The sequence below is a fragment of the Bos taurus genome, chromosome 8, assembly GCF_002263795.3.
Source record: "Bos taurus isolate L1 Dominette 01449 registration number 42190680 breed Hereford chromosome 8, ARS-UCD2.0, whole genome shotgun sequence".
NCBI lineage: Eukaryota > Metazoa > Chordata > Mammalia > Artiodactyla > Bovidae > Bos > Bos taurus.
The window spans coordinates 9,508,742-9,534,358 of NC_037335.1; the positions used below are offsets into that span (position 1 = coordinate 9,508,742).

Genomic DNA, 25,617 nt, shown 5'->3' on the forward strand with positions numbered 1-25,617 from the left:
TATTTGCGTATATTCCTTATTTTGGGCATTTTGCTAAGTGCTAGGGTTTTATTATGAGCAATGGAAAGAGGGCTGTGTATTTAAACTTCTCAAGGAGACAGTAATAACTATGATTTCTACTTTTTTAGGATCTGGAAAATCTTACACCATGATGGGCACGGCTGACCAACCTGGATTAATCCCAAGACTCTGCAGTGGGCTCTTTGAGCGAACCCAGAAAGAGGAAAATGAAGAGCAGAGTTTTAAAGTAGAAGTGTCCTACATGGAAATTTATAACGAAAAAGTTCGAGACCTTCTTGATCCCAAAGGGTAAATGACTTTGAGGTTTGAATGTTATGATACTAGAGACTAAAGCAGACTTCATGAATTGGCTTAAGAGAAATGTTTTATATTGAACTTTGGTAGAGAGTTATTTATCTAGTTCCTGTCTTTGGGATTTGTTTTTAATTTTATTAAGTGGCTTCCTGCAGCTGGTTCTGGGCTTTTGAACTTGGGCTGAGTTGGGCTGGGAAGCATGGTTGAGTGGCATGTGTTTGGGCTGTATACCGCCTGTCTCAGATATATTCAAAGCCACAAAGAAAAAATACGTAATGATAGTTAACTTACTGTGTATCAGGATAACTGGTATCCTTCATCAAGTAGGGTGTTTCTTTGTTTTAAAACAAGAAGTTTTGGATGGAATTCATCCATTTATTTGCAGGCTGTGAAGTGAGGGAGAGGCATAATCAAAAATAGTGAAACCTGGACTTCTAGAGGGTTCGTTTTAATGATTCTCAGAAAAAGAGACTGTCCCATTTCATGGCCTAGACTTTGGTTTTTTCCTTATGTATTTAAATTGGTTTTATTTAATACAACAGCGCTAACCTCATAGCCCTAATATTGTGATTTGACCCTCATCATTTTTGTGGCGTAGACTTTGAAAGAAGTGGCTTCAAAGTGTTAGAAAGCCTTCAAAAATGATGGCTTCACTCTGCAGTCATAACTGAAGCTAATGAGGAAGATAAGTGGGTATCTGAGGAAATTTGCTCATTGCACAGAGTTCTCAGAGTTCAGATTTTCAGGAAGTGCAACAGTGGAGAGAAAGAAACAGATACTAACCGCAGCTTGTGGCTTATTGCTGTAAGAACAGTATTGGGGAGGTCAGAGAGCCACGTGAGCTGAGGCTTACAGAAAGTGTGGAGGATGCCTAGGGCACATCTAGTTATGTTTGGGTGAAAAAGATGATCAGGGAAAGCTGGTCTTAGAAGCAGTGAAGTCAGTGGCCCTCCATCAAGAGAAAACCAAACTGATCAACTCCTCACAGGCCTCTTGATTTCTTTAACAAAGATAACTATCTGCAGGCCTTTCTGAATGAGACTGAATTGGTACTTAGTGTTTCTTATTTTTTTGGCTCCACCATGTGGCTTGTGGGATCTTAGTTCCTCAGCCAGATGTATAATAGAACCTTGGCCCCCGCACTGCCGCGGGCTCCTTGGCACTTAGTGCTTCTATTCAGAACCTTACGTGCATAACGTTTATCGAGCAACCCCTGGGTGCCAGGCACCTTGCAGTCGTAGATGAAGAGCTCACAGTGGACAGAATGGGAGTTTTTCTTTATTTTTCAGACTTTAAACTTTTTGTTTTGTATTGCGGTATAGCCAATTAACAACACTGTGGTAGTTTGAGGTGAACAGTGAAGGGACTCAGCCATATACATGCATCCATTCTCCCCCAAACCCCACTCCCATCAGGCTGCCACATGACACTGAGCAGAGTTCCATATTCTACACAATAGATCCTTGTTGGTTATCCATTTTGAATATAGCAGTGTGTGCATGATCCTCCCAAACCCCCTAGTGATCCCTTTCCCCACCAGCACCCATAAGTTCGTTTTCTAAGTTTGTGAGTCTCTTTCTATTTTGTAAGTTCATTTGTAAAATTTCTTTTTAGATTCCACATGTAAGGGATGTCATATAATATTTCTCCTTCTCTGTCTGACTTATTTCATTCAGTATGACACTCTCTAGGTCCATCCATGTTTGTGCAAATGGCATTGTTTCATTCTTTTTAATGACTGAGTAGTATTACATTGTATATATGTCCCATGTCCTCTTTATCCAGTCAGATTGGGAGTTTTGGAAACAAACAGTTATGAAATCAATGCAGTAATGCTTTTACATTGTAAAGGAGGCTTACACAAAATAGGTGAGAGCAAAGAGGGACTGACCAACTGTCTTTGCCCAGGAGAGAAGGGACGATTTCACTGAGAGTGCTTGATGAATTTTGTGCTGAGTAGGAGTTTATTACTGAGAAGCTGGGTGAGAAGAATTCAGGCATAAAGGACAGCTGTGCCCGAGTGTGGAGGCGTGGAGAAGTTGAGGATTGGAAAAGGGACCCAGCTGTTCAGTGGACTGGAGGACAGATGTACAGATGTCAAAATAGGAAACCAGAGTCCACAGGGAGGAAGACCATGGCCTGGGTATCCACGTTTGCTAAATATCGTGCCCCATACTTTTCCTGTTCTGCCTTCAATACTTTTTTCTTGCACCTTCATCTCTGAAGAGCATCATTTTCCCTGAGACCCTAGACCTACTCTTTCCAGAAATTCTTAGCTGACTTCATTCTCATGTTTTATACTCCACAGTGCTTTTGTGAATAGCTTGAACTTTGCGTGCGTGCATGCTTAGTCGCGTCTAACTCTTTTGCAGTCCCATGGACTGTGTCCCACCAGGCCCCTCTTCCATGGCATTTCCCAGGCAAGAATACTGGAGTGGGTGCCATTTTCCTATGCTAGGAAATCTTCCCAACCCAGGGATCGAACTCCAGACTCCTGCATCTCCTGCATTGGCAGGTGGATTCTTTACCACTGAGCCACCTAAGCCCTAACTTGAGCTTCACTATCTACGATTTGCTAAGTCTTTAATAATATCTTATATGTTTGTCTTGTGTATAGTTTAGTAATTAACTGCATGGGCTTTGGAATCACCTGGCACTGGATTCCGGTCTTCTACTTGTTACCTACTGAGCAAGGTCCTTATGCTTTCTAGACCTCATTTGTCCAGAACGGGTGATAACATTATATAATATCTCAGAGGGCTGTCATGAAAGTTAGACTGAGATCTTAGAATATTTACTGGCTCATAGTAAGTGCTCAGTAAGTGTTAGTTGTGGTTGTTTCCTTCATGAGTTTCTTGAGAATTTCTGTAGCGTTTCTGAAGAGCCAAAGTGAGTGAATTAAAAGCTCTATGATTCCTTTTCAATGAAGGATTGTTTGAGACCTCGTTACTTTATTCAAGTACTGATTTTATTAATTCACCATGTACTATGTGTAGTAATGTAGTTATATTTTACTCAAGAGATAATGCAGTATGCACTATCTTTAAGAAATAGGGGAAAATGAAAGGAAAAAAGTTGTAATAGAATATGTATCCAGAGATCAGAACTAAGTTGAATACTCTATGCACTTTTATATACAGTTTTATAGTAGTAAGTTTTGGTGATTGATCCTAGGATACTGTAGATTCTAAATCATTGGAAAATAATGAGTTACATAGAACAAGACTCATTTCTAATCTTACCATCAGTATTCTTTTTAAAAATTGCAGTGTTTAGGGAATTCCCTGGTGGTCAAGTGGTTAGAACTTGGCACTTTCAGTGTTGGGGCCTGGGTTCAGTCCCTGGTTGGGGAGCTAAGATCACAAAAGATGCATGGTACGGCCGAAAAAAAAAAAAAGTAACGTTTATACTTTGTGAGGAGCTTTTTTCACATAGAGTTAGTAAGTAACATATATCCTTATTATTTTTTGGTTGATATCATTAAGTATGCTGTAAGCTGTAGGGTTTTGGCAGGTTCCCTTGACTGGTTTTATTAGTTCCTTGTTTGTAAGAGGTTTATTTATTTATTGTTTAACTCATGAGTATTTAGTTTTACTGAATCATTTTTCAGTTTATTGAAATCATTTATGGAAATGGTATTTTTGTTTCCTCTTTAGTCTTATCATTTTGATAAAAGACATGAGTCTTTTCTCAATATTAAAACCACCTCGCAGCCGCGGGCAGTCCAGTTTTATGTTTTTGACGCGCTGTTAGATTCCGCCTGCTGTCTTGGTCTTAGTCTGTCTGTGTTTGTCTTTATTCACGATTGAGACTGGCCTGTCGCTTGCTTTCTGGCGCAGTTTACATTTATCTAGTTTTCTGCTCTCTGCGCCGCATTCTGTGATGTGACCAGCAGATTGTTTGTATTTATTCCACTCTGCATTCTTTGTGGTAATGGACATCCCACAGTGTACCCTTTTGAACTATGTGATATTTTACTCCATTATGAAGTTTTTCTTACCAGTCAAGAATCTTAAGTTTTGGTTTAAATTCTTCTGGGATCAAGTCTGTTGTTTATTTGGGATCTTTATTGAATTCAGTCTGTATTTTTATGGAGCCGTGGTTGAGTCCTTTCCTAAACAGGTTATTGTTTGAAAATCGTTTCTTTTGTTTTTAACGAGCAGAAGCCGTCAGACATTAAAAGTCAGAGAACACAGTGTGTTGGGACCCTATGTGGATGGACTGTCTAAACTGGCTGTCACAAGCTACAAGGTAACAGCATCCTTTATGTCAACTACTGAGATTCACGGTAGCAAATTTTGTTGTTGCTGAATTTGTGATCTTTTTTTTTTTTTGCAATTAAGAAAGTTATAGCATCACTTTAATAAGTCAACTTTTTTACAAAGCTCTTTATTAAAAAGCTATATCTGGTTATTAAGTCGGTTTAATTTTGAGAGATGGTATACATGTTTGCAAGGCATACCTATTCATCTATTGTGAGACATTTTTTCCATAGTTTATGAGCTCTGAAACTGATATTCCTTATGGTTATATCTTAAAATGATAAATAGCAGAATTTTTTTCTTCCATAGTAGTACATAAAATAATGATGTTGCTTATGAATTTGGTGATTTAATGAAATTAAATATGAGTTGAGTAGTTGGCATTCAAAGCCTGTTTCTAATTTGAAAGAATCTCTCAATGGCCTTTAGTTACTAGTTCTCTTCATTTTCAGACGTCACAGTTATGCTTTGTGTGAATCTGTTGGGCTTCCCTCTTTGGGGAAACGGGGGTGGTGTGAGCCATGATGTAATATACATTGAATTAAAAGTTAGAGACTTTTGATTTGGTGACAGTCCTCTCATGTGACTCCTGTATGACTCTGGAACGTCTACTCCATCTCACCAAGCCTCTCTGTCCTAATTTTTAGAATGGAAATTAGTTTTATTGTCTTGACTGTCTTTTGAAGTAGATTCAGGAGTTCCTTTGTTCATGGATCAAATTCTGTCATTTGGTCAATGGTACTTGTTTAGTAAACATTTATTGAACACCTCTCCTGTGCCAGACATTGTGCTAAGTGCTGAAGAAATAAAAAATGAATGAGGTCCGTTCCCTCAAGATGCTTACAGATGTTTTAAAGGTATTATAAAAAAACATGATTTTAAGTGCAATGAGAAATGCATGTTTCAGGTTCATGGTAGTTTGAATGTGGAGTTCCTAACTTAAATGGATATGTAGATATCCAGGGAGGGTAGTATCCAGGAAGGCTTTTGGAAGAAATCAGATGAGTTGATGCATGTGAAAAGTCTTAAAAAACTCTAGGGTATCATGTAAATGTTAGGTATTATTAGAAATTTACCTATTAGGTAAATTTTTGTCTCATTTGCACATATGGCCAGACTGAGTTGCAGCGGCCTCTGAGCAGTGCAGTCCCTTATCCACTGCAGTGTGCTCCCCTAAAGATGGGGTTCCTTTACGGGAAAGTACAGGAGACTGGATAAAAGGAGGCACTTAGTGGACTCTCTCACAAGTGTATCTTTCTTGTTTCTCATTAAATCCCTGGAAGATAGATGATGTTGTAGCTCTCTTGTTACTTGTGTGCTTGCTAAGTCACTTCAGTTGTGTCGGATTCTTTGTGACGCTGTGGACTGTAGCCCACCAGACTCCTCTGTCCATGGGATATTCCAGGCAAGAATACTGGAGTGGGTTGCCATTTCCTTCTCCAGGGGATATCTTTGACTGAGGGGTCAAACCCACATCTCTTAAGTCTCCTGCATTGGCAAGTGCCACCTGGGAAGCCCCATTGTAATGAAACTAAGTTTCAGATTGCTTAAATAAATTTTTTAGAGCCTTTAACATTTAAAAAAAAAATGAAGATCCCATGATCTTTTGAGTGTATTATGCTGTCTCTGTTTTAGCTATAATGGTAAAGAAGTTTAGTAAGTCCATGAAGAAAATGAGTCTTGTTCTCATTTTTAAAAACAGGTCTGGTAAGATATGCACTAATTTAGTGATCTAGTGCTATGCCTGCGGGGAGGGGTTACAAATTATTTTTGTTTTCTGTTTAGTCATACAGTCTAATTTGATTTAATAACTTCTATTGCTATAACTAAATAAGCTAAAGATCTTCTAATTTCTAGGTGAGATGAGGCCTGGCAAGGCATGTTTGTCCATCTCATGGGACTTTGACATGCAGCTTCTACTCTTTTCTAACTCTTGGTCAGAGCTGACACTATTCTACACCTACAGTAAATGTATTTTCTTTGTGTTTTCAGAGATAGTATTGTTTCTTGTACTCTATGGGGCTTCATGTTCATTGGAAAACAGAATATAAACTCCAGCTGTGGCCGACTAAGCAGTGAAAATTGAAATGCATTTCGTAGCATAGCAGAGTGTTCATGTTTATTAGATGATAAGATGTGAGTCTGTGACTTGTTTCCATGTAGGATATCGAGTCTTTGATGTCTGAGGGTAACAAATCCCGTACAGTTGCTGCAACCAACATGAATGAGGAGAGCAGCCGATCACACGCGGTGTTCAAAATCACCCTCACACACACTTTATACGACGTGAAGTCTGGGGTAGGTATTCGGATGCATGACTTTTTTTTTTTTTTTCCCAATTTCTAAAGTGAATCATGGTTTATCTTATTCCTTCTGGTGTTAGATGACTTAAAGTTCTAACCAGACATGTGTATCAGTTAGGACTCAGGACAAGAAATAGAAGCCGCTCTAGGTAAGCAGAAAGGATTGAATGGAGGGAATTGGATAATGACACAGGTGTTGATGTACCTTCTGAGAAGTGGTTTCTGGATTCAGTCTCTAGAAATAATCTCCAGAACAGCACAGATCTCATCCAGTGAGGATAGTACTACTCTGTGGCCACCCCCAGACCTGTGAGTTCCAGGCACATCCCAGGGCTGTGACCCAAGATACAGGAGTCAGGGAGGCTGCCCTCTTAGAGCCCTGGAAGTTGGAGAATGTGAGCTGGGATACTCTTTGGAAAACTCATATACCCATGCTCCTGCTTGCCCGCAGAAAAAGCCAGAATGGGCTTGACCTCTACTGTGTTTCTGCCTTTTAAATTTGAAGCAAGAGTATCGGATTGACAGAGTCTAAATCACATCCTGAACACTGGCTGCAAGGGAGTCTGAGAAATGTAGATTTTAGCTCTCTACTCTCTTCACCTGAAGGAAGTTGGAACAGAAGCTATAGCAACTGATGGCCTATAGTCTCTGCCAAAGCATTTTTTGAACTTTAAACTCTGATGGCAGATTGTGTAAGCTAATAACACCCTAGCTGATTTAGTGAGGTTTCCTTTGAAGTGTTACCTTATGCTAAAAAGCTGAGTGTTAGAAGGGGTCAACAGAACCAGAGATATATATGCTTCTACCACACTGAAAACTTCTGTGTTGACTCATACATTTGTGTTTTCCTTCTTACTTTGTATGTGAATTTTTGCATATTTTATTATTACCCTGAAGTGAATCAGTTTCAAGTAGCAGAAGCTAAAATGATCACCCTGGCAAAATGCTATATTTTGGCAAGATTTTCATTTGCTGAGAGCATAGTTTTCTTCTTTTACCATCACAGCAAGATTAGTGTAATGACAGAAAGTTCTTTGTTTTCTACTTCCTTTTCAGCATAAAACAAAAAACATTCTGACATTTTTTTTTTCAAACCAAAAGTACTTTTGATTTGGGAAGCTGAATTCCTTTTTGTTAGTAACATGTTTATTTATGGAAATAAATATAAATGTATATTTTAAAAGAAAGTTTTAAAAAGTGATCCAGAAATGTGGTTTCTTACATTTCTTGTATTGCTGCTAAAGTGTAAAATATCAGTTATGTCTGTGATTTGATAATAGAATATTTTTGATAAAGGAAAATGTCAGTATATAGAAATACCTTAACTAGGAAAATATATAAACTTCATACCTGAAATTATGGAAAAGAGAATTATTATATGAACAATATGAAAACATTTTAGAAAGCATTAGGTTTTTGAGGAATCTTTCTGTTGGATAAAGTCAATTTCTTTTTTAATATCATAAGAAATGCAAATATTTTCCCTCGGGATTATTAGTGTATATGAAATTTTAGGCACAGTTTCATATATTAGAATTTACACTTGTAATGATTTTATATACTTCTCTGTGAAAGTTTTGTTAGGTTCCCTTCAAAATGTACCATTTTGGAGTCACAGTTTCTTTTTTTTGGAGATAATTTTCTCTCTGGATTAGTAGTTGTGTATGATTTTATATGTCTCTACCACTGGGCTGTATAGTTTTCTTACACTGTTTTATAGCAGTGCAAATTAATTTTAAAATGACAAATACGCTTTAATAAAGGATTCAGACAGTAAATTCATCTGGTAGAAATGTACCACTTTCTGTGTTCTTTAACTTTGAGTGTTTGTCACTTTGCTCCCTAGACTTCCGGAGAGAAAGTGGGCAAGCTGAGCTTGGTCGATTTGGCTGGCAGCGAGCGAGCGACGAAGACGGGAGCGGCAGGTGACCGGCTGAAAGAGGGCAGCAACATCAACAAGTACGTTGTCCGGAAGCCCCACTGCTTCAGTGACTTAGTAGCCCAGAAAGGGGACTGGTATAGTTTTTTAAAGAATAGGGTTCTGGAATGAATGAGGCTATAAAGAATAAATAGAACTTTTTTCATAGTATTTTTTAAGGGCCAAGCCTGTTCTGTGTTTTTTGAAGTGTCTGCTGAGACCCAGGAGCACAGCCTCAGTCAACTCAAAGGTTCCCCAAGGGCAGCCCTACTGAGGTTCGGGGCCTGGGAACTCTCTGTCCAGGGAGCAGTCCTGTGCCTGGTAGCATGCCCCTGACCTCTGCTCACTAAGTGGCACCGGTACCTGCCGTCCCCAACCCGGGTTATCTACAGATATTGCCAGTTGCTCCCTGTGGAGACACAGTCACCCTCAAGTTGTGAGCCACTGGTCTGAGCTACAGAAGAGAACAAATATAAGCTGAGTAGCAGACTCTTGGCATGGGTGTGTCTGAACAAACAACAGCATGTGTACTGACCACATTGGACTTTCCTTTTATGACAACTGTGGTCCTTATTTATACTAAGATTTTACTTTATAAAATAATATTTGGTGCATCAAGTCCTACATATGGTTACATATTTTCTTGCCTTAAGCTAAATTAAGCCAAATTGCTAGCCCGTGTTAGTGGGCAGGAATCTTTTCCATCTTTGTGGCTCCCAGGACACACAGTGAGACAGGCATCAGTAACCAACTGGAGATCGTAAAAGAGCATCGTGCAGATGCTATGCTCTTATGTATTTATATACGTAGGAATGTTTTTGCCTTGAGCTATGTTTTAGTTAATTGCATTGTGTTCTTGGCTTCCTTTCTTAAAGATATGTGGTATTTGTGTCATTATTTTGCCCTAGTGGTTTACAGCTTACATTTTCTTTATACAAAAAAAGATTGAACTAAGCGATTTTATAGCTTACAGTAGTAGTAGTAGAGGGTGTCAGCTTTTAGAGGTTGTGTGTTCTTAGCCTGAGCAGCACAGTGCTGACAGAAGTGCTATTCTCAGGGTGGCACAGGGGCACCTTGATGTTCAGTCTTTGTGCTTAAATGTGGCATTTGATGTGCTCGGGTTTTCACGGTTATTACGGTTTGTTGCACCATGCAGGTCCCTCACAACCCTTGGTCTGGTTATCTCAGCCCTAGCAGATCAGGGTGCTGGCAAAAGCAAGAATAAATTTGTTCCATACCGCGATTCTGTTCTCACTTGGCTGCTCAAAGTAAGTTGTCTTCAACCTCCTTTCTGGGATTCTCTTGGTGGTTGGTTAAAACAAAAGGAATAATAAAGAGTAGACTCTTGATTTCTCCCAATTATAATTTCCTACATCAGTGTTCAAATTGATAATCATTAGACTCTTACATGGCGTTATAATTTTAATGGATTAAGCATAGATTTCTTCCTGGTTTCATCCGAACCTGGAAGCAGTGGGGTTTGGGGCACGTGGAATCAATTGCACTGTCACCTCTAAGACTTGGGGACCAGAACAGAGCTAGGGCTAGTCTCGCAGCTGAGTGAGTCCTAAGAAAGGGGTTTCCACCGCCTTCCAGGCTCAGCTGCACTGCTCCAGCCTTCTTACTGACTCCTTTTGTCTGATGTACTTTTTGGACCTTGTTTTCCTGTTTAACTTCCAGACTACTCATGATCATTTTAATTTGCTTTTGGCTTCTTAAAGGTGTCAAAGGGTAGAGAGTAGAGCACACAGTCATTCACTGGTTAATTGATTTAGCGTGAATGAGAGAGATGGAAATGAGGAAGGAAGAAAACTGTATGAAGTGCTCTGAGGAGGATGTAAGGAAATGCTGGACACTCCTTGTCCTGTAATCCCTCAGAGTCTAGTAAGGGAGAGATGTGTGCACAGAACACTATACCACGAGTTGGTGATTCCATGGGAGAGACGGAAATGACATGTACTAGGAGTGTGAAGGGAGAGACTGTTTCCAGGGTTCTTCTAGTCTTCAGGGTTCCCTTTTGTCTGGATAGTCGCCATGATGGATTGGGTATTGGATTGGAAGTTAGAGGATATAAAATCTAGTGACAGTTTAACTCCTTATGAAGTTGCCAACCTCCTTATAAAGTTGCCAACCTCCTTATAAAGTTGCCAACCCGGAAGAAGATATTTTACCTTAATACCTTAATGCTCTTTTTTTGTTTGTTTGTTTTCAAGGAAGTCTTTTTAGCATTTTTACTTTTAAATTTTCTTGGCTGTGCCACATGGAGTGTGGAAATTTAGTTTCCCAACCTGAGCTCGAACCCACGTCCCTTGCACTGGAAGCTTGGAGTCTGGACCACCTGGGAAGTCCTGTACCTAATGCTTTTTAAAAAAATGTTTTTAAAATTGAAAAATAATTTTATAAGCCCTGTTTAGTTTTATGTTGGCCTGTTCTCTTGATTTTCTTGGTCAGGAATTTATTGAATACCTGTTACTGCACTAGCGGTTGAGCTTGTAAAGGTGAGTTAAGTGCCGTCAGCATAGTAAAGCACACAGCTTCTGAGTTATTCCGGATGTGTCTCGAGAACTGTGCTTATGAAGGAAGAAGGATTTCCTCCCTAGTTTCTACATCCTCTCAAAGGCTTGCTTAGTGTTCAACTTTGCTTTCCAGAACTCTTAACACTATTCGAGCATGCCTGATTAAGTGAAATTTGCCACAGTAGAAAATCAGGTAGATTACTTCCTTTGGCCAAAATGCAATAAAAATAGACATTAAAAACAAAAGGATAAACAAAATTTGATTTTGAAACCACTTGTAGGCTGATTCACATTGATGTATGGCAGAAACCAACACAATAAAAAAGCAAGTTATCCTCCAATTAAAAATAAATAAATTTTTTAAAAAAGAAAAAAACACTTGTAAATAACTCATGAATTAAAAGCATACGGTATATAAAACACTTAATTACTGAGGAAATAATTGTCTGGTCTTCTGTGTTAGCAATTTATCTTGAAATCTCATTTGTTTCATTTCCAGAAGAGATTCTCAATGAGATACTTCTTCCTCACACTTTTCAATAGAAACATCTCCTGAACATTCATGATAATTTCTAGATGTGCCTGATTTAAAAGAATATTCATTGCTTTGTTGTTCTGATGTTGCTACTTCAGTCCATTTAAACTAACACTAAGAAAAATCTTCTGTTAATTGACATAGTTAACATGGCCTAGGTTAATTATTGAGTGTCCATCCCATAGATAGGCTGGAAGTCAGGAGAGTTTGGGTCAGGAGAATCATGTGCCATGCCTCCTTGGAAGGCAGATGATAGTGTTCCCGTTTTACAGATGCGGCAACATATGCAGAACCAGCGAGTGAGAGAACCAAGACTGGGATCCAGGGATGACCTTGCTGCCCATCTGCTATTGCCTAGGCTGTGCTCTTCTTACCAAAGGTTTCTTTTCATTAGAAAGAAAAGAACTTACTTTTTTCTTTACCAAATGTGATAGAAACTGTTGAATGTTATTGAACTTGAGCAAAATTAAACATTAAAAAAAAAAAAGCTCACTTTATCTTTGATAAAATTAGGCTATAATTGTAACTTTTTATTGTGTAATGTTATTTATTTTTGGGTTTGTTGCTGTATGGGCTTTTCTCAAGCTGTAGTGAGCAAGGGCTACTCTCTAGCTGTGGTGCACGGGCTTCTCATTGCAGTGGCTTCTCTTATTGCAGAGCAGGGGCTCTTCGGTGCACAGGCTTCAGCAGTTGAGGCGCTGGGGCTCAATAGTTGCAGCTCCTGGACTCTAGAGCATGGGCTAAATAGTGGTGCATGGGCTTGGTTGCTCCACAGCATGTGGGATCTTCCCAGATCAAGGATCAAACCCATGTGTCTTGTATTGGCAGGCAGATTTCTTTACCACTGAGCCACCAGGGAAGCCCTCTAATTGTGCTTTCTTTATGTTCATCCTTAGGCTAAAAAAAATGCATAGTTTCTTTGATTGTTGGCATATCTTTTCTTAAAAACTACATGATTTTTTTTTTCAATAAAGGCATAAGTAGGGCATTTATGTAAAAATATACCAGGGTTTAAATGGTTTTCCCCATAGCCTCTTAGAATCCACTGATACACATATCATTCTCCTTTGAAGTGCCTTCTATGTCCTTGTTGATTTTTCCTTCATTAATTCTTAATTAGTCGAACTCTCCTTCATCCTTGTTTAACTGGTACAGTTCTACTATTCTCTAATGTAACTTGCATGGAACTCATAAAATTGCTTATCCTTTATAAGATTTGCAACTTCTTTTTTTTTTTTTTGCATTGTACATGCATTATAATTATGTTGTGCTCTCCATGTTACAGCATCTTAGAGAGAAACTGATCACACTTGGTGACTTGAGGGGGGTGGATGGATGCGATTGATTTTTCTCATAGGTGTGTTTGAATGCTTACTCATTCCGTCAGTGGTCAGTAGAGAACCATTTTGTATTAAGATGATTTTTGCTTATCTTTGCTGCTGAGTCGTTTCAGTCATGTCCAACTCTGTGTGACCCCACAGATGGCAGCCCACCAGGCTCCCCCGTCCCTGGGATTCTCCAGGCAAGAACACTGGAGTGGGTTGCCATTTCCTTCTCCAGTGCATGAAAGTGAAAAGTGAAAGTGAAGTCGCTTAGTCGTGTCCTACTTTTAGCGACCCCGTGGACTGCAGCCCACCAGGCTCTTCCGTCCATGGGATTTTCCAGGCAAGAGTACTGGAGTGGGGTGCCATTGCCTTCTCCTTGCTTATCTCTGCAACTTTCTAAATATGTCTCTTTAACATCAAATAACTTCTGGTAATGAATGCTCTAAGAATGAATATCTTTCAAATTCATCTACTTGTAAAAGATTATTTATTTTTAAAATTACTCACGTATTTCCTCAGCTGCCTCGGGTCTTGGTTGCAGCCTGTGGGATCTCTGTTGTATCGTGCGGATCTCTCACGGCTGGCGCACGGACTCTCCAGCTGTGCACGTGGGCTCAGTAGTTGTGGTGCACGGTCTTAGCCGCTCAGTGACATGTGGGACTTAGTTCCCTGACCAGGGATGGAACCACTGTCCCCTGCATTACAAGGCAGATTCTTAACCACCGGACCACCAGGGGGAAGTCCTTCAAATTCATCTGTTTTTGCATCCTTACTGCCACTTCCTAATGAATAATGAAGGGTTTCTTTTCTCTCCTGGAGGATTGAAACTCCTTTCCTTAGTTTTCCTAGTCCATCCTGTTCTTTAGTGAGGTTGCTGTCTTTCGAAATCAATGCTCTTCTTTAACTTAACTCTCTTCAGTAACTCTCCAGAGGGCCTTAGTGAAGTGAAGTTGCTCAGTCGTGTCCGACTCTGCGACCCCATGGACTGTATCCTATCAGGCTCCTCCGTCCATGGGATTTTCCAGGCAAAAGTGCTGGAGTGGATTGCCATTTCCTTCTCCAGGGGATCTTCCCAACCCAGGAATCAAACCCGGGTCTCCCGCATTGCGGGCAGACGCTTTACCGTCTGAGCCACCAGGGAAGTCACCACCCAGAGGGCCTTATCTTAGTCCAGATTCTTTAAAGACTTGTGGTTTACTCGGCTCCTCCTGACTTCTCATTGTTCAGCTTTTGCTTCTTGACATGATCAAGTCTAGCCGAGTGATGGAGACTTTGCTCTTACTCTGCCGGGTACATCCTTCCTCCTCTCTTCCACCCCGCTTCACATTTTCCTCTCCATCCCCTTTACCCCAGTGTTGCTTATTCATATTTAGGTGTCGAATGTCACTTTCTCTGGGAGTCTTTCCTAACCTTTGAGGACTGTGCTTTCTGCGCTTTCTCTGTTTTCCCGGACCGTATTGCATTCATCCCTACTTTAGTTCGTAGCCTATAGTATTTGCTCGCCAGCATCACCCTCTAGATGGTAAACTCCATGAAGAGCTAAGTGAATGAATGATTTCAGCTCTTCTCTGCACTAGCATTATGACCTTTGGTAAGTCTGTAAATCTTCCTGGGTCTCAGTTTCTCATTTGTAAAATGAAAAAATTTGATTAGGTGACTTCCAAGAGTTCTCTCAGCTTTACAAAATTCCGACTTCCAAAATCAAATTTCTGTCTTAGGTCCATTTAATTTGCCGTTGCTGAAACAAAGCTCATCTGATTTGGCTAATTAAACGATTAAAGAGTAAACAAGAGGCCTTCTACTTTCTTCTTGAACGAGTGCCAGTTCTTCTGTTGCTGTTTCCTTTTTGCTGGTGGCATGAGGCCATTTTTGAATATAAGCATATTGTTCCTCAGGCACAAGCTCTTTTAAAATATCAAATATTTGTCGTTTGCCAGGTTTCCTTTCCTCAGCACAAATTGAAGCACAATACACATGCTTTTCTCCTGTGGTAGTCATTGTTAGCAATCTGCTTTTCCCCAGTAGCATTTGCTATCGGTGTGGGCTGAGAGAATGCCGTGCTTCTAGAAGGGCAGTCTTACATGGTGCTGCTTGTGGACTGAATTCCAACCAGAGGTGTAATTCCTGTGATCTTGGTATATAATATTTGAACTGCATTACCATGCATGGGATTCTTCTTGACCTTTTTTCTGCAAATTGCCAAGACTGGGCACCGGCAACGTGTGGTCAGTGTCTGGAAGAGGAGTGAAGCAAGCAGTTCCATCCAGACTTTGTAGAAACTGCCTTTGCTTCCTAAAGCCCAGATTACTTTCATTTCCTTCCTTTTCATGCATTGAAGAGTACTTTCTTCAAAGATATAATTATCATAGCTATGTTTCCTGTGGAAAACCAAAATCTTAGTAATGGGTGAATAAGTGGACATATTGTTAGTGATTATACTGAACTGTTAGCAATATGTTGGGAATTATTTTGTTTCTGGCATTAGGACAGAACAATTTGGAAAGGTTTCAGGTCTGAACTCTCTCTGTGTCGCTAAGGGTTGTTTTGTTCTTGTGCTATCGTGGGCAGCTATAGGGGGATAGAAATTATAATGGGTTGGAAGGTAGAATACAACTGGGCTGGAATATTTTCTGTGTACGAGTTCTGGATCTATCAGCGGCAGGTTGTTTAACCTCCTTTGTCACAACAAACCTCTGGTTTTTCATCAGTAAAATGGGGATAATAATTCACACAAGGCTGAGGACTAAATCATCTATGCACAGAGTTTTGTAAATCACAGGTTGTTCAAACAAATTTGAGATATGTTGATACTGGAAAAAATTTCTGTCTTCAAAAGTGAGAATTTGGAGAGCTCCCTGGTCTGATGGTCCAGTGGTTAAAACTCCATGCTCCCAATGCACAGAGCACAGATATGATCCCTGGTCAGGAAACTGAGACCCCCCATGCTGCACAGCTTGGCCAGAAAAAAAAAGAATTTTATATTGGTTGATGCTGCCCAAAGATAGAGTTGGCTTTCTTGTGTCCTAATGAATTCCTCTTAACTGGGCTATTTGAATGTTCTCTGTAATATTGTGAGTCTGTAATTCAGTGATACTTCACTGGTGAAAGGGGGTGTTGAATCAAGTCTTCCGGGTAACTCTCATCCAGGGCTGGTATATACCTATAGCTGTGTAATACCCCCAAGACTTAGCAGCTGAGAACAGCCATCATCCATTATCTCAGTTCCTCTGGGCAAGATTCCGGGTGCCAGCCAAGTGTTCTGGCGGGGGTGTCTCCCGCGGCTGCAGTCCTGGCCAGGCTGCTGGGGTTGGATCTGCTCACCTGAGTGCTTGTGGACAGGCATTTCAGATGTGTTCCCAAACTCACCGCTTTGGTCTCTTTCTGGGGCTGCCTCACATCATGGCAGTGGTTTCTTTCAGAGTGAAAAACACGCACAAAAAAAGCCAGCCTTTTTTTGTTTTAAATTTTTAAATGTAATTTATTTTTTACTGCACTGGGTCTTTGTTACTGTGTGCAGGGTTTCTCTAGTTGTGGCAAGCGAGGGCTCCTCGGCAGTACGCAGGCTTCTCATTGCGGTGGCTTCTCTTGTGTGGAGCACGGGCTCCAGGCGCACAGGCTCAGTAGTTGTGGTGCACAGGCTTAGTCGCCCCATGGCATGTGGGATCTTCCCGGACCAGGGATCGAACCCGTGTCCCCTGCATTGGCAGGCGGATGCTTTATCACCGGACCATCAGGGAAGTCCCGAGAAGCCAGTCTTTTGTAACCTAGTCTCAGACATGGCAGGCCAACACTTCTGTGTTCTCTTCCTCAGAGGCAGATCAGCAAGTCCTGCCCACACTTGAGGGAAGGGGAGACCCTGGGGTGTGAATTCCAGGAGGCGAGATCTCTGGGGGTCATCTCGAGGCCACCTCCTGCAGTTGGAGTTCATGTAGCCTTTGTGTGGTAAAGTGGCGTGGGGTAGAGCTGATTTTCCAAGTCTCATTTTGTAATTCCAAGTTATATCTAGTTATTTTTAATGCTGTCAAGGGAAAGTCGGTTTTTGAATTGGTTGGAGCCCATTCTAAAGCTCATTTATTTAGTTAGCAGTTTCGTATAATGGAGATGAATGTCTGTCTTTTGGCACCCTTGTCTGAACTCTAGAAGCTGTTGTACAGAACTTGAGGCCTGTTTTAGTAGTGTTTGAAGTGCTGTCAGAGGGAATAAGATGTAGTACCTTCAGTGTATCTTTTGTTTAATAAGATTGTAATTGTTCCTTATGTCTTAAGACACTCCAGATGTATGGTGTTATGGAATAGATTGTAGGTAATCACTCTTTGATCAAATGTTATTAGGGTTGTTCAGTTCTCAGGGAGATTTTGCAGGTATTTAAGGAAGCATCCTTTTTTATTCTGAGCAGTCTCCTGACCTATGGTATCATGTTGCCTATTAAAAGATGACAAATTGACTTAGAATGAATTTTTATTAAACTGAAATAAAAGGGGGCTTCTTTGTATTACCATTTCCCTGTTCTTTCTCAAAAACCAAAGCTCCTTTTTGCAGAAAAGTAGCTTGCCAGAGAAGAATAAGCAAGGGACTGGGAGTCAGTTCACCTGTATTTAAGTCCTGGCTTTGCCCTTAAATCTGTGTTTGACCTGGGGACATTATCTCACCATTTCTGACTTCAGCATTCCCATATGATGCTTTCTTCCAGCTTGAAAAAGCTATTCAGTTTCTCTTCTCCTCCAGGACAGCCTTGGGGGTAACAGCAAGACCGCCATGGTAGCTACAGTGAGCCCCGCAGCTGACAACTATGATGAAACCCTTTCAACCTTACGGTATGCGGATCGTGCCAAGCACATCGTGAACCACGCTGTGGTGAATGAGGATCCCAATGCACGAATTATTCGGGATCTCCGGGAAGAAGTGGAAAAACTCCGTGAGCAGCTAACCAAAGCGGAGGTATAAGGCCTAGTTGAGCCATGCCTGTGGGTCTAGGAAAATCTAGTAAAGCTAGAATCTGAATTGTCTTCCCCTTGGGGCCTAAACGATGAACATTCAACTCAGAATATTTGCATTTCCTATAGGAAGATAAATTTGAGATGAGTAATAAAGGAAGACGGATAAATTGTCACAGTTGAAGTTTAGATAGTTTTTACAGGTGTTAAAGGATTGACTAGAAGGAGAGAGTAAAGGTAACTGAGAAAATGTGTCTTTGCACTGAATAGGCGACAGACGAGAGAAGGGGTAGAATGGGGGAGAGAAAGAGAGGCGCTTGAAACAAAAACAGATAACAACTTAATATTAGTGCAGCAAATGGTGGCCAATGGGCATAGGCTGATTAGAAGAGAAATCAAATAGATTTTTGTAGAATCATATGTTTGCAGGTTGAAGTCCAAACAGAAACACTGTGGTCTTGCACCTAGCTTTTTCATATTATGGGTTAATTTCGTTCATAAGAAAAAATGTTCTAGAGCAGAAGTAGCCATCTTTTTAATAGTGCTCTATGTCACTATCCTTTGTATTAAAACAAGCTACAGTAGGTAGTTCTGTTACTGAATTTGAAGCCTACACAATTCTAATCACAGACTTTTTTTAGTTTTTAAAAATCTGTTGAAGTGCAGTGTGTTTACAGTGCTGTGTTCCTTTCTGCTGTCCAGTGTAGTGGTTTAGTTATATGTGTTCTTTTCCATACTCTCTTCCATTATGCTTTGTCGTAGGATATAGTTCCCTGTGCTCTACAGTGGGACCTTGTTATTTATCCATCCTGTATATAATAGTTTCAAATGCTTATCTTTTATCAAAAGTGGGATAAAATGTCAGATTCAGGATCCCTACTTTAATTAGCATTTCTGTTCCTATGATTTCCGAGCACTGTGGAATTCTTTCCTGGACCTGGGACCGTAGCCTCATCTTTCTCATGACCATCAGTAAATTACGTGGTCAAAATAATTATCTTGATTGTATTTTTTTTTGCCTATTGAATCTTACTCTGTTTTTATAGGAATAATTTTACAGTTCATCAAGATTCTTTGAAGTTTTGTGTCTTCCTGGTGTAATAATGCCATCCAGTTCGTAGCATGTACATATTTAGTTTAGTCTGTGTATCCTTGAATACATACCCAAAGTCATCAGTGAAGACCAGGATGAGTCACGTGTCTTGAGTCTAGACCTACTGGGATTTAAAAAAATAAGTCCTTGATAGTTTGAACTCTTTATCTCCCTAATTGTAGTTAGACCTCAAAGTAGCAGTAGCTTAGAGGAAAAGGAGAAAGTGAAGTCTTCTTCAAGCCCACTGGATAACTGGATGAGTCTGTGGGACCCTCTAGTCTGGATGCTGTGGGTCAATGACAGTCCTTGTGTCTTAGGTGGGTCAGGAGCCTCAGCGAGCTGTAGAGCTTCGAGGGGGCACATTGTTCCTCTTGTCCTCTTGGGTTTAGTGAAGGTGTCCTTTTTCCAGGACATCATACACACATTTCATGAAATAAACATTTTGCTTGTAGGCAATGAAATCTCCAGAGCTGAAAGACCGGCTGGAAGAGTCAGAGAAGCTAATCCAGGAAATGACTGTGACCTGGGAGGAGAAACTAAGGAAGACCGAGGAGATCGCCCAGGTTCGTGATTCCTGCTTAAGGAGAGAGAAGCCTTGTGGCAGCTTGTGCAGTGCAGTGCGGAGCATGTTTCTGTTCCCTTTTTAAAAAAATTTATTTATTTTTAATTGAAGGATAATTGCTTTTCAGTATCGTGTTGGTTTCTGCCAAACATCAGCACGAATCAGCCATAGGTATACATATGTCCCCTCCCTCTTGAACCTCCCTCCCATCTGCCTCCTCATCCCACCCCTCTGGATTGTTACAGAGCACCAGGCTTGAGTTCCCTGAATCATACAGCAAATTCCCATTGGCTATCTATTTTATATATGGTAATGCATGTTTGACTTTTAGCTTTGAATGTAGCAAATCTAGCAATTCAGATTTGTTTATTAAAAAAAAGGCTGCCTGGCTTCGCTGAGTTTATGTTGCAGCATGCAGGGTCTTCAGTTGTGGCATGTGGAATCTAGTTCCCTGACCAGGGGTTGAAACCACGTCCCCTGCATTGAGAAGGCGGAGTCTTAGCCACTGGACCACAGGGGAAATTCCACATTGATTTAAATAAGACCTAAATCCAGGAGTCTGTACTTTACAAAGTTAATTTGAAGTTTAAGGAAAACATAACTACAGTTAATTAAGTATTCACTATGTAAGAAATACATTTGTAGGGCCATAAAATTTTTTTAATGATATAACTAGCCACTGGCTGAGAATACCCAATTCTGTTAAATGTTTTCCAAACCTCAGAAACTTACCCAGCTACAAAATTAGTAGTAGTGGATATTTAGGCTGTGAGCTTCTTGCTTCCTTCCATTTGACAAGTCAGTAAAAAGTAACAATGAAGTATCTAAGTCCCAAGTGACCGTGTCTCATTTTTAGACCATTTATTATAGAGCTGTGAAATCTTCCAGTGGGAATATTAGCGTTTAGAGAAAATCCTAAAATGTCCAAGTCTCTGCTTAGTAAAGATTTACTCTATGGCTTTCCTGTTGGAGGCTTATTTAGCCTGTCTTGGAAATATTAATGTATATGACAATGTGGGACACAGTACCTCATTGAACAATCATTTCATGGTTGGGCAACTCTGACAGTAGTAGCTATGTAACCGAAATCTTCTGTTCTTCCATTTTTGCTCACTGGCCTTGTTTGGTCTTCCAAAGCTGAGAGAATAAGCCCACTTGTGCACAGTAACTAATAATAGCAATAATAACCAGCACTTACTGAGTACACTTCCATGTTGCACCTGATGCTAAGCACTTAAAAAATTTTTTTTTAAATTTTGTATTGGGGTGTAGTCGATTAACAAACAACGTTGACTAAGCACTTTTAAATACAGTATTTTATTTAATCCTCCCAATACCCCTGCAAGATAGGGCCTGTTATTACCCAGATATTTAAAGTCACCTCTGCCTCCTCTCTTCCTTTTCTAAAGTTAGAAAATCTCTAGTGTTCACTGTTCCTGGTGTTCATGAATGTGTAGAACTGTTACTCCTTTCATTACTCAGTAAGTTCCATCTCTCAGTGTGCTGTCCAGAATCAGTAGATAGATTAGATGTTGTAGGACAGTACTACTATTATGTAGCATAAAGAGGATGTTAGATTTATATTAGTGCACACTAAGACTTAAGTTGATTTTTAAACATTTTTATTACAGTCCTTTTCAAAACAGATGAAAACATGAGTATAACAAACCCACACATACCCATTACCCAATTTCATTAAAGGTCGACATATGACCAGTCTTGTTTTATCTGTATCCCTGCACGAGGTTATTTGAAAGCACATCCCTCACATTACACAGAGAATACACCAGTGTCTGAGCTTTATTTCTCATTACACGTTTAACTTTGTTTGTCATAGGTTAAGGTCATTCTGATAATTGTCCAATTTGGGACTAATGTATGCAAGTCTTTTTGAGCTACTCTGAATAAGACCTTGACTCTGGAGTACTTGGGTTGCCTGCGCTGATACCCAGAAGGGGGTCTAAGTGACGGTGCAGCGTGGTGCAGCTTTCCTGTAGCATCTTCCCTTGCCTGAGTGTCCTCTCCCACCGTCAGATGCCCCTTTTGCAGACTGCCTGGTTTTTATTGAACACCACATTCAACACCTCATCTTCCCAGGCTTCAGTGCCTTCAGCTGTCTTCTCTCTGTCACTGGGTTATTGGTCATCAACCTATTTGCAGTACAGACTAGCTTTCCCTAAAATGATTTCTGGCAGTTTATCCACCAACTGTTAATACATCTTTTGAGGAGAAAAGAAATGGTACATGGTCAGGTAACTTTGGGGAAATCTCGGTGAACTGAGTCAAATGGACTTCTCTTGGTAAGAACTTTCTGGGAGTCTGTTCCAAGCCAGCCAGGCTCTCAAGCAGTCCTCTGTGTTCTGTGGCATCTTCGTCTGGCATGCCGGCCCCGAGAGCTTATGCCTGACATTGAATCCTATGGAACCTACCTGTACTCTCTTGACTCTTAAGTCATGTGATACTTAATTTACTGTTGTTCAGTTTTTTGTGTGTATACTTTTATTACCTAATGAATTTATAAAGTTCTCAAGGAAAAAAAGCCGTGTCTTTTCATTTTTTTTCTTTTAATATTTATTTTTATTTATTTATTGGGCTCAGCCGGGTCTTAGTTGCAGCATACGGGATCTTTAGTGGTGGATGTGGGGTCTAGTTCCCCAACCAGGGATTGAACCTGGGTCCCTGCACTAGAAGCACGGAGTCTAGTCACTGGACCGCCAAAGAAGTCCTCCTCTTAGTTTTTGAAAGTATATGCTCAGTAATATTTTTGATTAAATAATTTGAACTTAAAGTTGACTAATTTCTCAGCCCAGTGCCATAATCTTTGATACCAAATTCTTTAATTTCCATCTTTTATGTTCTCAGTAATGAAGTGTACACTTAAGTGAGATGGATCAGGGGTTAGCAAACTAAGCCCTTGGGCAAAACCTGGACTGTCACTTCTTTTCATGACTGGTTTTATTGGAATGTGCCATACTTATTTGTTTTAGTATTTTTTATGGCATTAGCAGAGTTGAATAGTTGTGACAGAGACCATTGGACCTAGATGACTAAAAGATTTACTGTTTGACATTTTATAGAAAAAGTTAACTAGTCTCTGATATCAGAAGCAATACATAGTAAATGTCACTATATTTGATCATATAATACTTGCTTATTCTTGGAACTGACTCTTAGATGTTGCAAACTTTTATAGTTTATTAATAATTAAAAACCTAGAGTGTTTTTTGGTGGTAGATGTAACAGTGAATTGATGGGTTTTCAATGTTGTGCCCTTCAGTTTAAACAAAAATTTTATGGTATTTCTACCATTATAAGGTCTCAAAAGATAGGAAAATGCTTAAGGAAGTAGGGGAAAGCAGGAGTTTACTCTGTTATCTCATTTAAGTCCTGTCTTTTCCCTTACTCTTGAGTGACTTTACTTTTGTTAAGTCGTACATTCTTTTTCAGGCTTACCTTTGCCTCTCTATGAATGAAAATTTTGCTACTAGATGACAGTAATGAAATTTCTTCTAAATTTATAATTATTTCCATAGTGAAAATTACTAGAGTCCACAGGGAACTCAGGACTTCCCTTGTGGCTCAGCTGGTAAAGAATCTGCCTGCAGTGTGGGGACCTGGCTTCAATCCCTGGGTTGGTTTGATCCCCAGGAGAAGGGAAAGGCTCCCCACTCCAGTATTCTGGCCTGGAGAATTCCATGGACTGTGTAGTCCATGGGGTCACAAAGAATTGGACACGACTGAGTGACTTTCAGGGAACTCAAACCAGAATTCTATCAACCTAGAGAGGTGGGATGGGGAGGGGAGATGGGAGGGAGGTTTAAGAAGGAGGGGACATATGTATACCTGTGGCTGATTCATGTTGATGTTTGGCAGAAACCAATACAATACTGTAAAACAATTATCTTTCAATTAAAAAATAAATAAATTTAAAATTAAATCACTAGAGTCCTAAGAAGAATGTAAGTAAAAGGAACTGTTGTGTTGCAAAAGTAGTATTTACTTATAGAATATACAGAAAAATTATTATGAAGAAAATTTAACTGATCCAGTCATCCAAAGAAAGCAACTGTTAATATCTTTGTGGTTTCTTCCAGGTTTTTCCAGTGCATAGACCCATGTACTAGTTATACCCTGCATTTTAAATTTAATGTTAGTTCCTGACTGTCTACCTACTTCATTTGTAGTTTACAAAAAGATATTTTTACAAAGAAATGTTTCTTCTCATTATTGGAATTATTTTTTAATCACACAAATATCCTCATGTATTTAAAAGAGGTATCCCTCAGAAAGGACTATACAAGCTATATTAGATTTGCTTTCTTCGCTTTAGGAACATGGTTCTTTATCAAGAATAATAATTTCTTTGGATTGAGTGCTGAAAACTAATGACTCAGAACTTCTGAAAGAACCCAATAATGTTTTTTTGTTAGAAAAGAGACTCAATTCAAAGACCCAGAACCGAAATAGCCCATTCCCTACCTTTGCAATGGTATTCCAGGAGAGATTGTTTGGGTTGCAGTGGCTGTATAAATTAGGAGGTTGTGCCTAGAATAGCAAAATTCTAAGCCTGCAATTTAATTATCCTGCAGCCTTACTGTGTGGCCCTAGTTAAATAACACAGCTTGCCTTGCCTTTTGTCAGAATCAAAGGTTCTTAATGACTTGTTCTTATTTGCTGAGTATACACAGTTGAACACCCTGCTCTGCCCTGATGTGTGCGTTAATAACAGCCTCGGTTGCAGGAGTCACATGTGTCTTCGTATGTGCACACATGTATGTTGTGTGAATTCAGAGACACATAAGCACAGAAAGGAAAGGTCCATGTTCTTTTGCAAATAGGGCTTCCCTGAACATGCAGGTTTTATTTTGAAAAATTCACAACACTGGCAATCTGAGTGCTCTTGTGCGTTATTCACTGTGCGAGGTGCTAGGAATCCCCAGTGGGGAGACAGGGTCCCTGCCCTCACAGAGAAACGCTGGAGTAAAAAGTTACCAGGTTTGAGAATAGATGTGCTTCAGCTTGGAGGAATAGGTGTGAAACCCCTTAAGCTAGGGAGAGCGTTGTTGAGACTTTAGGGTCCTGGAAGATGCCCCATTAACTACGTTTAGTTGAGGGGTGACAGGACGTGACGGTGGAGTCAGTGGGTCAGACTGAAGGGCCTGTGGCTTTGAGGGAGTTCGGCCTTCATCCTTGCTGGGGACCTGCCAAGTGTATTAAATACTTGGCTTTTTAGGAAAATCACGGTTGAATAGAAAACACTTATATTTGCTCATATATAAAGAATTAAATGAGAAAGATGAATTCAGGATGTTAGATATTTTCAAGAATGAAAAGTGAGAGCTCAGTATATTTGGTGGTGATTTGTAATGGCTTTACTTTTGAAATTAATAAGAGTTTTACTTAACAAAGCAACATTAGAGTTTGTTCTCATTCTCAGCTATAGAGTTTATATAGTTTAGAAAGAGGACAAATGCAGTCATCTATATGATACCATGTCCTAAGAAAACATATTTGAGTTATAAAGTTATTTAATAATTACCATCATATATAACGTTTTATAGCTTGCTGCCTCAATAGCTTGTGGAATTAATTCTTCTCTAATGCGTTTACAGGAGCGACAGAAACAGCTTGAGAGTCTTGGAATATCTCTTCAATCGTCTGGAATTAAAGTTGGGGATGATAAATGTTTCCTCGTTAATCTGAATGCTGATCCTGCTCTGAATGAACTTCTGGTTTATTACTTAAAGGTGAAGTCGTAAGCTTGTCTACTGTTTTCTGCTGTGAAATAGAGCAGTATTTCACAGTATCCTTTCTTTGTACTTGGAGAACCATGCATATTCAAAAAGGAGTTAGC

General features: G+C 39.9%; 1 protein-coding gene across 4 annotated transcripts in view; it reads left to right on the plus strand.

The window, feature by feature from the left end:
• Nucleotides 1-25,617, plus strand: part of KIF13B (kinesin family member 13B) — a 210,024-nt gene that overhangs the window by 84,187 nt on the left and 100,220 nt on the right. For 3 of the 4 annotated variants that reach the window (XM_002689472.6, XM_010807728.4, XM_015472410.3), the window contains exons 6-13: nucleotides 129-309; nucleotides 4,479-4,566; nucleotides 6,741-6,875; nucleotides 8,727-8,839; nucleotides 9,955-10,066; nucleotides 17,900-18,112; nucleotides 19,654-19,764; nucleotides 25,376-25,510. In XM_002689472.6, the coding sequence (XP_002689518.4) occupies nucleotides 129-309; nucleotides 4,479-4,566; nucleotides 6,741-6,875; nucleotides 8,727-8,839; nucleotides 9,955-10,066; nucleotides 17,900-18,112; nucleotides 19,654-19,764; nucleotides 25,376-25,510 (1,088 nt within the window). Of the gene's footprint in view, nucleotides 1-128; nucleotides 310-4,478; nucleotides 4,567-6,740; nucleotides 6,876-8,726; nucleotides 8,840-9,954; nucleotides 10,067-17,882; nucleotides 18,113-19,653; nucleotides 19,765-25,375; nucleotides 25,511-25,617 lie in introns of those variants that run through there. The other variant, XM_015472409.3, reaches the window with a different exon arrangement.